This window comes from Hemitrygon akajei, chromosome 8 (assembly GCF_048418815.1).
Source record: "Hemitrygon akajei chromosome 8, sHemAka1.3, whole genome shotgun sequence".
NCBI lineage: Eukaryota > Metazoa > Chordata > Chondrichthyes > Myliobatiformes > Dasyatidae > Hemitrygon > Hemitrygon akajei.
The window spans coordinates 12,011,252-12,024,834 of record NC_133131.1 but is presented as its reverse complement, the minus strand read 5'-3'; the positions used below and the strand labels follow the sequence as shown (position 1 = coordinate 12,024,834).

General features: G+C 42.3%; 1 protein-coding gene across 6 annotated transcripts in view; it reads left to right on the top strand.

Annotated features, from left to right (window-relative positions):
* The window catches only part of LOC140731641 (neurofibromin), a 359,419-nt gene that overhangs the window by 304,470 nt on the left and 41,366 nt on the right, over nt 1-13,583 (top strand). For all 6 annotated transcript variants that reach the window (XM_073053261.1, XM_073053258.1, XM_073053260.1 and 3 more), the window contains 4 exons: nt 196-322; nt 6,948-7,079; nt 8,024-8,159; nt 10,340-10,497. In XM_073053261.1, the coding sequence (XP_072909362.1) occupies nt 196-322; nt 6,948-7,079; nt 8,024-8,159; nt 10,340-10,497 (553 nt within the window). The remainder of the gene's footprint in view (nt 1-195; nt 323-6,947; nt 7,080-8,023; nt 8,160-10,339; nt 10,498-13,583) is intronic.

The window sequence follows — 13,583 nt, the reverse complement described above, 5'->3', positions numbered from 1 at the left end:
AATGGCCTGTTCCTGTACGGTACTGTTCTGTGTTCTGAGCGAAACAACATGAGAAGCAATACTTACCTCGCATTGCACTTTCAGACCACCATCAACTGTGCTCTTTGGTATGACGTGATAAATGCCCACAGTTCATGGAGCGGGCAGGCATGATTTAGAATGTTGCTCATTGAAGCCTTTTGATTTTCCTGACAGAGTCCAGAGGAGGTATTTATGGAGATTAGAAGACCCTTGGAATGGCATTGTAAGCAGATGGATCACTTTGTTGGGCTCAACTTCAACTCTAACTTCAATTTTGCATTGGTGGGGCACCTGATGAAAGGTGAGGAGAGTTATTTCATCAGTGTTCTCTTCAAATTCCAGAAACAGAATCAGGTTTATTATCACCGGCGGGTGACGTGAAATTTGTTAACTTAGTAGCAGCTGTTCAATGTAATACATAATATGGAAGAGAAAAAAATAAGTAAGATAATAATAATAAATAAATATATGTTATTAAATAGATTTTAAAACATACAAGAAAACAGAAATACTGCATATTAAAAAAGTGAGGTAGTGTCCAAGGGTTCAATATCCATTTAGGAATTGGATGACAGAGGGAAAGAAGTTGTTTCTGAATCACTGAGTGTGTGCCTCAGTAAGGGGAAGAAACTACTAGAATTGGAAGGTTGGAAGCTATCCAGATGGATATTTAATTATTGAGATACAGTGCAGAATAGGCCCTTTAGATCCTTTGAGACGCATCGCACATCAATCCCCCAACATAATCCTAGCCTAATCATGGGTCAACTTACAATAAGTAATTAACCTACCAACCGGTACGTCTTTGGACTGTGGGAGGAAACCAGAGTACCCAGATGTAGGTGGTCACAGAGAGAACGTACAAACTCTTTACAGGCGAATTGAACCCAGGTCGCTAGTACTGTGAAGCATTGTGCTGACCATTACGCTGCTATGAATAAGGCGCTGCACCTCCAACCTGAGTTTAGCCTCATCATGGCAGTAGAGGAGGCCGAATGGGAATGAGAAGCAGAAATAAAATGGGTAGCCACCGGGAGATTCTGCCGTCTAGGACAGTGGGAGAAGTTCGTAGAAGTCCCATACCTTGCTGAAATCGTGTGCAAAGACTCTCCTCTTTGCTTCAGTAAATAAGTTGTTGATGGCTCGGAGTTCAGTGTCCTGCCATGTGCTGACATAACTTCATCTGCTTAATGTAGCGTGACCACTGAGGTTTGGGTGACTTTGGTTCTGGAGAGTGGTCACCGTAGGTTGAATAGGTTCAGGTTAGTTATATGGATTGACTCCACTGTTAATTGTTTTAATTTGATTTAGAGAAACAGTACGGTAACAGGTGCTTCCAGCCCAACAAGCTGGCGTCACCCAGTTGCTCCCATGTGACCAATTAACTTACTAATCTGTACGTCTTTGAACTGTGGGAGGAAGCCAGAGCGCCCGGAGAAAACCCACATTGTCAGGGGTAGAATGAACAAACTCCTTACAGACAGTGACAGGAATTGATCCCAGCTCGCTGGCTTTGTAATAGCGTTATGCTATCTGTATTGCTACTGTGTTGCCCCCGCACGCTTTTATTGGAGGTGAGATACAACATTGCAGTGAGAAATATAGATTGAAGTATGGAGGCTATGACATGGCCTTGTTATCCATCTTCACTGAGGTGTGCTCTAATGTAAAGCCTCTTAATTCACATGCCATAATGAAACATATAACCACATAACGATTACAGCACAGAAACAGGCCGTCTCGTCCCTTCTAATCCGTGCCGAACGCTTACTCTCACCTAGTCCCACTGACCTGCACTCAGCCCATAACCCTCCATTCCTTTCCTGTCCATATACCTATCCAATTTTACTTTAAATGGCAATATTGAACCTGCCTCTACCACTTCTACTGGAAGCTCGTTCCACACAGCTGCCACTCTGTGAGTAAAGAATTACCCCCTCGTGTTACCCCTAAACTTTTGCCCCCTAACTCTCAACTCATGTCCTCTTGTTTGAATCTCCCCTACTCTCAATGGAAAAAGCCTATCAATGTCAACTTTATCTATCCCCCTCATAATTTTAAATACCTCTATCAAGTCTCCCCTCAACTTTCTATGCTCCAAAGCATGAAGACCTAACTTGTTCAACCTTTCTCTGTAACTTAGGTGCTGAAACCCAAGTAACATTCTAGTAAATCTCCTCTGTACTCTCTCTATTTTGTTGACATCTTTCCTATAATTCCATGACCAGAATTGTACAAAATACTCCAAATTTGACCTTTCCAATGCCTTGTACAATTTTAACATTACATCCCAACTCCTATACTCAATGCTCTGATTTATAAAGGCCAGTATACCAAAAGCTTTCTTCATCACCCCATCCACATGAGATTCCACCTTCAGGGAACTATGCACCAATATTCCTAGGTCACTCTGTTCTACTGCATTCTTCAATGCCCTACCATTTACCATGTATGTCCTATTTTTATTATTCCTACCAAAATGTAGCACCTCACACTTATCAGCATTAAACTCCATCTGCCATCATTCAGCCCACTCTTCTAACTGGCCTAAATCTCTCTGCAACCTTTGAAAATCTACTTCATTATCCACAACGCCACCTATCTTAGTATCATCTGCATACTTACTAATCCAATTTACCACCCCATCATCCAGATCATTAATGTATATGACAAACAACGTTGGACCCAGTTCAGATCCCTGAGGCACACCACTAGTCACAGTCACTTCCAACCTGACAAACAGTTATCCACCACTACTCTCTGGCATCTCCCATCCAGCCACTGTTGAATCCATTTTACTACTTCAATATTAACACCTAAAGATTGAACCTTCCTAACTAACCTTCCGTGTGGAACCTTGTCAAAGGCCTTACTGAAGTCCATATAGACAACATCCACTGCTTTACCCTCGTCAACTTTCCTAGTAACCTCTTCAAAAAATTCAATAAGATTTGTCAAACATGACCTTCCATGCACAAATCCATGTTGACTGGTCCTAATCAGATCCTGTCTATCCAGATAATTATATATAGCATCTCTAAGAATACTTTCCATTAATTTACTGACGTCAAACTTACAGGCCTATAATTGTTAGGTTTACTCTTAGAACCCTTTTTAAACAATGGAACAACATGAGCAATACGCCAATCCTCCGGCACCATCCCCATTTCTAATGACATTTGAAATATTTCTGTCAGAGCCCCTGCTGTTTCTACACTAACTTCCCTCAAGGTCCTAGAGAATATCCTGTTAGGACCCGGAGATTTATCCACTTTTATATTCCTTAAAAGCACCAGCACTTACTCCTCTTTAATCGTCATAGTTTCCATAACTTCCCTACTTGTTCCCCTTACCTTGCGCAATTCAATATCCTTCTCCTTAGTAAATACCAAAGAAAAGAAATTGTTCAAAATCTCTCCCATCTCTTTTGGCTCCACACATAGCTGTCCACTCTGATTCTCTAAGGGACCAATTCTATCTGTCACTATCCTTTTGCTATTAATATAGCTGTAGAAACCCTTTGGATTTACTTTCAGCTTACTTGCCAAAACAACCTCATATCTTCCTACACTCTGTGGCACTTTATTAGGTACACCTCTACACCTTCTCATTAATGCACATATCTAATCATCCTAATCATATAATCATATGGCAGCAGCTCATTGTATAAAAGAGGTCTTGTTGTTCAGACCACACATCAGAATGAGGAAGTAATGTGATTATCTCAGAAACCAATCTCCTGGCATCCTCACCCACAACAGTGATAATGGTGTGGAAAAACAAAAAAAATCCCGTGGGCGGCAGTTCTGTGGACACAAATGCCTTGTTAATGAGAGAGATCGGAGGAGAATGGCCAGACTGGTTCAAGCTGACATAAAAACAACAGGCAGGCGAGAATTCTACCACTGAACCACCAGTGCAACTCAGGAAGGCAACAGGAACTCAAATAATCACATGTTACAACAGTGGTGTGCAGAAACAAACAGCAGGGCAACTCATCCATAATCACCATGGTCAGAATTGCCATCTTTCTTAAAGATGGTTGATACTATGGCATCTGTGACATCCCCTGGTGTATCCTGCTGTTCCAGATGTAGGTGAAGAGATGGTGGATTCGTGCTCTTTGCCACCAAGTTTCCGAACTCCATCTGGAGTATTATCTGATTCAAGGCCTTGTTCTGTGGGGTCTGTCGATCTGGAGCAGTGCAGGGCCAGACTGAGTAGGCGGTTGTGAGGAGGAGTCAGAAGCATGCCTGGCAGTGCCATACCACAGGATTCTCCATCTGCATATCTGGACTATTGTAGGGAGGATAGGATTAAATAAAAGATTAAAGGTTAGCTTTATTTGTCAGATGTACATTAAAACATCGAAATATACAATGAAGTGCAATGTTGTCAACAACAAGCACAGTCTGAGGATGTGTTGGCATCCTGCAGGTGTCGCCACACTTCCGGCGCCAACATAGCATGCCCACAGATTACTAATCCTAATCCTTTTGTCCACCCACACTGGACCCCCTACAATTCGCCTACCAACACAACTGATCGACAGATGACGCAATAGCCACAGCTCTACACACCATCCTTACACATCTAGAGAAAAGGGATGCTTATGTGAGAATGCTGTTCTCGGACTATAATTCAGCATTTAACACCATAATTCCCTCCAGGCTTGACAAGAAGCTCAGAGACCTCGGCCTTCACCCTGCCTTGTGCAGCTGGATCCTGGATTAACTGTCAGATCAGCGGCAGGTGTTAAGAGTGGGCTCCCTCACCTCCACCCTCTGACTCTCAACGCAGGTGCCCCTCAGGGCTGTGTCCTAAGCCCCCTCCTTTACTCTCTGTATACCATGACTGTGTCGCCACCCACAGCTCCAATCTGCTAATTAAGTTTGCTGACGACACTACACTGATTGGCCTAATCTCAAATAATAATAAGGCACACTACAGAGAAGAAGTCATCACCCTGACACAGTGGTGTCAAGAAAACAACCTCTCCCTCAATGTCCCAAAAACAAAGGAACTGGTTGTGAGCTACAGGAGGAATGGAGACAAGCTAACCCTTATTGACATCAATGGATCTAGGGTTGACAGGGTGAACAGTTTTAAGTTCCTCGGCATACACATCACCGAGAATCTCACGTGGTCTGTACATACCGGCTGTGAGGTGAAAAAGGCACAACAGCTCCTCTTTCATCTCAGACAGCTGAAGAAGTTTGGTATGGGTCCCCAAATCCTAAGAATTTCCTACAGGGGCACAAGTGAGAGCATCCTGACTGGCCACATCACTGCCTGGTATAGGAACTGTACTCCTTCAATCGCAGGACTCTACAGAGTGGTGCGGACAGCCCAGTGCATCTGTAGATGTGAACTTCCCGCTATTCAGGACATTTACAAAGACAGGTGTGTAAAAAGGGCCCAAAGGATCATTAGGGACCCAAGTCACCCCAACCACAAACTGTTCTAGCTGCTACCATCCAGGAAATGGTACTGCAGCATAAAAACCAGGACCAACAGGCTCTGGGACAGCTTCTTCCACCAGGCCGTCAGACTGATTAATTCATGCTGATAAAATTGTATTTCTATGTTATATTGACTGTCCTGATGTACATAATATTTATTACAAATTACTATAAATTGCACATTGCACATTTAGATGGAGACATAACGTAAAAATTTTTACTCCTCATGTATATGAAGGATGTAAGTATTAAAATCAATTCAATTCAGAATGTGGGAAGAAACTGGAGCAGCCAGAGGTCACAGTGTGAACATACAAACACCTTCAGACTGCAGTAGGGATTGAAGGGCTGTTGTTCTAAAGATTTATGTTACTGTGCCCCCCCCCCCCCCACCTTTGTGCCAGTGATGTTAACAGAATGCTTACAGCTAGGTCTTTTCCCCTATTTTGCTGCCCTCTGCTTTGACATCTAGATTTGGAAATATTTAAGTAAGACACAAGTACAGTGGATTCCAGTTAATTGAGGCATATCAGGACTAGGACATTTTGGTCCAATTAAGCGACTGCCCCAATTAGCTAAGATTTCATGGAAATAGTTTAAAAAGTACAAAAAGCACAAACACATTTTTAATGAACTACAGAACAAATTTGAACACTACGAATACGACTGCAGCATCATAAAATAGCATATTAGTTCTTAATGCTTATCGACTAAGGGATTCATCTATGTCATGTTCTTTTGACTGTAAATGAACAAAATCAGTGCAGCCACTTATTGCAGATAAAGGACTGCCTTCACAGAGTGCTGTTGACAACTGCATCGTCCAAATAAATCTTCATTTTCATTGTTACATTCAAGATGATTGTAGATACTTTCAGATTCTTCATAGTTCCTTGTTGAAGCAGTGAAATTGTTTCATTTTCACTCTCGGCTATTTCTGGCATTTTTTCCAAGCCAGAATGCTTGAAACTGCAGTTCTGAATTTTCTTACTGTTATTTCTCACTATCAGTGACAAAAATTACTGCATTTTGAACACAAACACACGCAGCTAATGCCATTTAAAAATAGTTCACTCAAAGCACAATGTTGTGTCTAATAGCCATGCAAGCGTGCCTAACTGACATTAGTTAGAAACTTTGGCGATAGGCTGTTGCCCCATTTAAGTGGTGTAGTGTCCCAAATAAATGAAGGGAATCCTGGCTATTTCCTTAGTTACTTTTTGTTGTTTATGTGTTGTTTGATATAAGCGGCTGCCCCAATTAATTAGAATCCACTGTATTTTTATCCTCTGTGCCTCAAGATTCTCTCTTTCACTTCTGATGGAAAACCAAAAGTTAGATGCCAGCTTTCATTTTTAACTTAGAAAGTGATGTTCTGATTGAGTGCTAAGATCATGTTCCTCTTCTTCTTTCCCTTCCCTACCCTCACCCCAATCAACTATCCCTCGCACCTTTTTTACTTAGGGTACAGACATCCGTCTCCCACCACGGTGGCCAGAACAGTGAGGATATTGCATACCCTACTAGCCTTAGTTGGCAAGCACAGGAACTGCGACAAATTTGAAGTTAACACACAGAGTGTGGCTTATCTTGCTGGTGAGAAGCTTTGTTTGCTTTTGGTTTATCAGAAGTGTACTTAGCTACTGAGATTCCTCCCATTATATGATTATTTGTGTGAACTGCCAGAAAAAATAAGGGTGAGGAGGAACATGAATTATACCCATTGCCATGTCACTCAAAGGCTACTGGAAATAAGTCAACCAAAATAAACAAGTTGGCAGAGCGATTTAACCTGGTCTTCTGCTACCCCAGTGACTTGACTAATTCCAACCAAATTGATTCTAGGGGCCCAATATTCTTGAGGGGGGGGTGGAACAGTAAGTCTTTAATCAAGTTAGGTGCCTTTAGTCTGAAAATATGCAAATAAATAAAAATATGATTGACACTTGAGTTACCACAGCCACAGGGCTGCCAGCCATCCCTGAGTAGTTCTGAGACATCTGAGCTCTTCAGGCATCCATGAGGGTTATGTATTTTGCCAAATACGCCTGTGGAGGTGCTGGGGGCAGAGATTCTCACAACACTTAAAGAAGATGCTTCTAGACAAGCTTTCCTTCTTCTTCTTCGGCTGTCCGTCGATTTCGATATTGACTGAGGCCTGGGCAAGGTTGTATGGAAGACCGGCAGTCGCCCATGCTGCAAGTCTCCCCTCTCCCCGTTAGACAAGAACTTGAATCACCAAGGTATGGAAGGCAGTGGACCTAATGTGGGGAAATGGCTAGTTGGTAAATGGTCTTAGATGGTGGTGCAATAATGGGCCGAAAGGCACGGTTCTGTGGTACACAAAACTCCTACGCTATGACATTGCAGCCATAGCCCCCTATAAAATAGAATCTAGAATTCTAACATTAATACTCTTGAGTTTCCCATCCACATAATTTTGCCCATTTTAGTCTTAGAACTGAGGATTGTACAATGTTCATGGACTGGGGTAAGAGCAGTGACACAATGGTGGTCATTATTCTTTTCTCCCTCTACAGCCTTACTGACGGTTTCAGAGGAGGTGAGGAGTCGGTGCAGCCTGAAACATAGGAAGTCTCTCTTAATGTCTGACGTCTCCATGGAAAACGTGCCAATGGATACGTATGCCATGCACCATGGTGACCCGGGCTCCAGGTCTATAAGCACCTTTTTTTCTTGCTTTGTTTGCACGTTGTTATTGCTTTTGCTTTGTTGATCTTTTGCCGGCATTTGGGAGGAGATGGAAAACATGAGTCCAAGTCTTTCATTGCAATTCCATAAATAGTCTCTCATGTCAGATTAACTTTTGTGTGAATTGAGAATTGTTGGGGTGTTAACTGATTGTAGAAGGGAAGTTGAATAAACAAGGCATGGGTGGAGAGGGATAAAGGATACGTTGATGTGATTAGATGAAGAACAGTTTATAGAGAGGGCTTCCGTGAAGCAGAAGCACGTATAAATTTTGGACTTGTTGGCCGAGCAGCCTGAGGTGCACATTGTGTGCTGTTGCGGCACAGGTGTTGGTTTGTGATCCAGAGTGAGCAGAGGGGAGGCTAGTTTCGAAAAACTAATATTATGTCTGCACAGTGGAACTCAAACACAGCAGTTCATCTGGGGGTCAGTATGGGTGAATTAAATGTATAATGGTCTCGATTGGCTGAATGGTCTCTATGTCTTGTGCTCTTAAACTCCACCAGAAAATAAAGAGCAGGAGGTAGGCCCTGGGTCTTTAATGCTCAGCAAGTGTTTATCACAGTGAAGAAGAGGGATTTCGTAAGGAATTGAAAACTATAGCATACAGAGTGGTAAGCTAGAAGACTGGGAAGCTTTTAAGGTCCAGCAGCAGAAGACAAAGTAAAAAGCCCACAAGAAGGGAGAAAATGCGTTTTGAGAAAGAACATGCAGAGTATGAAAACCGTGAAAAACAGGAAGTGGGTAGCTAAGGGGAGACCTTGAGAAAACAAGGTTGGGATGGGAATGGGAAGTAGAATTAAAAGGGGTGGCCACCGGGAGCCCTGCTTTTTCTGGCAGATGGAGCGTAGATGTTCAGCAAAGTGGTCTCCCAATCTACGAAGAGCAACTTCGTTCCTTACACAAAAAGCAAGATTTTCCGGTGGCCAACCATTTTAATTCCAATTCCCATTCCCATTCCGACATGTCAGTCCGTGGCCTCCTGTACTGCCACAATGAGGCCACGCTCAGGTTGGAGGAGCAACACTTCATATTTCATCTGAATAGGCTCCAGCCTGACAGGATGATCATCGATTTTTCTTAACTTCTGTTAATTTCTCTCCCCTTTCATTTATCTCTTTTTCCATTCTCCATTCTGACTACCCTGTCACCCCTTTTCTCTTCACCTGCCCATCACCTTCCTCCGGTGCCCCTCCTCCTTCCCTTTCTCCCATGGTCCTATCAGATTCCAGCTTCTTCGGTCTTTACAATTTCCACCAATCACATCCCAGCTTCTCACTTCATCCCACCTCTGCCACACACCTACCTTCCCCCTCACCTATCACCTCCCAGCTCTTACTTCTTCCCCTCCCCCCAGCTTTTTACCCTGGCTTATACCCACTTCCTTTCCAGTTCTGATAAAAGGTCTTGGCCCAAAAGGTCAACTCTATTTCTCTCCATAGATGCTGCCTGCCTGCTGAGTTCCTCCAGCATTTTGGGTGTGTTACATTGGAGAATACCCAGTGTGACTCACTTGTTCAAAAAAGGAGAAAGGGCAGGGAACTACAGGCCGTTATAGCAGTTAGACTCACTAGCAACTTGCTCGCTTCAATAGTCAAAGAGGAAAGAGAAAAATTATTCTTGTAGTGGGTAGTTGAACCATTGAAGTATTTAAAATGGAGATGGCTCAGTATTTGGTAGATTAAGGAATAAAGGGGTATGCAGAAATGGCACAGAAGCGGGTGGGTGTGTCACTATTGAAGGTGAAGACAGTTTTACCGAGAAGTGGCTCATGAGAATGTACAGGAACTCCTTGAGGTGGATCAGTACAGCACAGAAGAGGTCCTTCAGCCCATGATATTTGAGCTGACCATGACTCCACCCAAACAAATTCCTTACTTACAATTTGTAATAAATTGAAAATAACTGAACTAAACATTCTTATTTTCATTCTCCCATTCTCATGTAAAGCATTTCTCCACTGAAATTGTCGTCATTTGTGTGTTTACTTTTATATTTCACTTTCTTCCTCCATTAATATCTGAGGTTGTGAATATTAGTGAAGTTTTAACAATACAAGCTGCTGTTGGATCTTAACAATACAAGTTTTCAAACTTATCATCTCAGTGGAGAGATAACTATTTTTCTCTGCATTTTCTTTTTAGAGCTTTAAGAGAAAGTCAGCCATGGGTTTCACCCAAGATCTCAGACAGATATTTGGCCGCTAACTACCCGACAATGGGGCAAATTAGCCCCAGGACTCGCAAGTCCATGAGCCTGGATATGGGGCAGCCTTCACAGGCTAACACCAAAAAGCTACTAGGTAAGGATATGTATTGCTAGTACATTGTTTGTGTGTCCAGTGCTGATCTACTTCATAATATAAGATGCAAAGGGCTGATTAGGGACATTTCTTTCTCTGCCAAAGAAATAACATGTCTTTTAGTGGACCTGCTTTTCACTGTATTCAGGATAAGAACAACAACAGCTGTCTCCTCCTGGTTCTTACGTTCAGTATTATCCTAGTTGACCTTCTACTGTGGTGATATCTTCCTGAACTGACTATGTCACAGCTCTTGGCCTTGTAGAGCTCTAGGTTTGTAGATATTATCTTCAGAGACCAAGTCTCCACGTTCCTCGTGGGTATCAAATTCCAATGGTTTACTATCCTTGAAAGAAGAAAGATTAGTTTTATTTGTCTCATGTACATCTAAACATTGAAAGACAGAGTGAATTGTATCATTTTACGTCAACTCAGGTCAGCAAGGTTTGCTGGGCAAGTGTCTTCATGCTTCCGACACCAACAGAGAATGCCCACGACTCAGAATCAGGTTTAATATCACCGGCATATGTTGTGAAGTTTGCTTACTTTACGGCAGCAATACAATGAAACACACTGTAAATAAATATGGAGAAAAAATTGAGATACATTAAATATATATATATTTAATGTAGAAGAAACCATTCCTGAATCACTGAGTGTGTGCTTTCAGGCTTCTGTACCTCCTTCCTGACGGTAACAATGAGAAAAGGGCATGCCCTGCGTGGTGGGGATCCTCAATGATGGACGCTGCCTTCCTAAAGCACCACTCACTAACCTTGACCATACGTCTTTGGAATGTGCGAGAAAACCCATGCGGTCACAGGGAATACATAAGAACATAGAAGTAGGCCATCTGGCCTGTCGAGCCTGCTCTGCCATTCAATAAGATCATGGCTGATCTGGCCATGGACTCATCTCCACCTACCTGCCTTTTCCCCATAGCCCTTAATTTCCTTACTATGCGAAAATCTATCCAACCTTGTCTTACATGTACAGTAGCATGCAAAGGTTTGGGCAGCCTGGTCAAAATTTCTGTTACTGTGAATAGCTAAGCGAGTAAAAGATGACCTGATTTCCAAAAGGCATAAAAGTAAAGATGACACATTCTTTAATATTTTAAGCAAGATTATTTTTTTATTTCCATCTTTTACAGTTTCAAAATAAAAAAGGAAAACTGCCTGAAGCAAAAGTTTGGGCACCCTGCATGATCAGTACTTAGTAACACCCCCTTTGGCAAGAATCACAGTTTGTAAACACTTTCTGTAGCCAGCTAAGCGTCTTTCAGTTCTTGTTTGGGGGATTTTCGCCCATTCTTCCTTGCAAAAGGCTTCTAGTTCTGTGAGATTCTTGGGCTGTTCTCCATGCACTGCTCTTTTGAGTCTATCCACAAATTTTCGATGATGTTTAGGTCAGGGGACTGTGAGGGCCATGGCAAAACCTTCAGCTTGCGCCTCTTGAGGTATTCCATTGTGGATTTTGAGGTGTGTTTAGGATCGTTATCCTGTTGTAGAAGCCATCCTCTTTTCATCTTCAGCTTTTTTACAGATGGTTTGATGTTTGCTTCCAAAATTTGCTGGTATTTAATTGAATTCATTCTTCCCTCTACCAGTGAAATGTTCCCCGTGCCACTGGCTGCAACACAAGCCGAAAGCATGATCGATCCACCCTCGTGCTTAACAGTTGGAAAGGTGTTCTTTTCATGAAATTCTGCACCCATTTTTCTCCAAACATACCTTTTCTCATTGCAGCCAAAAAGTTCTATTTTAACTTCATCAGTCCACAGGACCTGCTTCCAAAATGCATCAGGCTTGTTTAGATGTTCCTTTGCAAACTTCTGACGCTGAATTTTGTGGTGAGGACACAGGAAAGGTTTTCTTCTGATGATTCTTCCATGAAGGTCATATCTGTGCAGGTGTTGCTGCACAGTAGAACAGTGCACCCCCACTCCAGAGTCTGCTAAATCTTCCTGAAGATTTTTTGCTGTTAAACAGGGGTTTTGATTTGCCTTTCTAGCAATCCTATGAGCAGTTCTCTTGGAAAGTTTTCTTGGTCTTCCAGACCTCAAGTTGACCTCCACCATTCCTGTTAACTGCCATTTCTTAATTACATTATGAACTGAGCAAACGGCTACCTGAAAACGCTTTGCTATCTTCTTATAGCCTTCCCCTGCTTTGTGGGCATCATTTATTTTAATTTTCAGAGTGCTAGGCAGCTGCTTAGATGAGCCCATGGCTGCTAATTGTTGGGATAAGGTTTGAGAAGTCAGAGTATTTATAAAGCTCGTACTGAAAATTGTATCACCTGGCCTTTCCTAACGATGACTGAAAAAGCCATAGCCCTAACAAGCTAATTAAGGTCTAAGACCTTGGTAAAAGTTATCTGAAAGCTCAAAACTCTTGGGATGTCCAAACTTTTGCATGGTGCTCCTTTCCTTTCTTCACTCTAAAATTGTACAAAACAAAAATAATACACTAATCTTGCTGAAAATGTTGAAAAGAGTGTTTCATCTTTAACTTTATGACTTTTGGAGATCAGTTCATCTTCTACTCACTTAACTGTTCACAGTAACAGAAATTTTGACCGGGGTGCTCAAACTTTTTCATGCCACTGTATTTACCAAGGTAGCCTCCACTGCTTCATTGGGCAGAAAATTCTACAGATTCATCACTCTCTGGGAAAAACAGTTCCTCCTCATCTCCATCCTAAATCTATTTTCCCAAATCTTGAGGCTATGTCCCCAAGTTCTAATCTCACCTGCCACTGGAAACAACTTTCCTACCTCTATTTTATCTATCCCTTTCAGTTGTTTTATGTTTCTATAAGAACTCCTCTCATTCTTCTGAATTCCAGTGAGTACAGTCCCAGGCGACTCAATCTCTCCTCATTGTCTAACCCCCTCATCTCTGGAATCAACCTAGTGTACCATCTCCAAAGCTGGTAAATCCTTCTTCAAGTAAGGAGATCAGAACTATGAGCAGTTCTCCAGGTGCAGCCTCACCAGCGCCCTGTACATTTGCAGCATAACCTCCCTGCTCTTAAAATCAATCCCTCTTGCAACGAAGGCCAACATTCTACTTGCCTTCGTG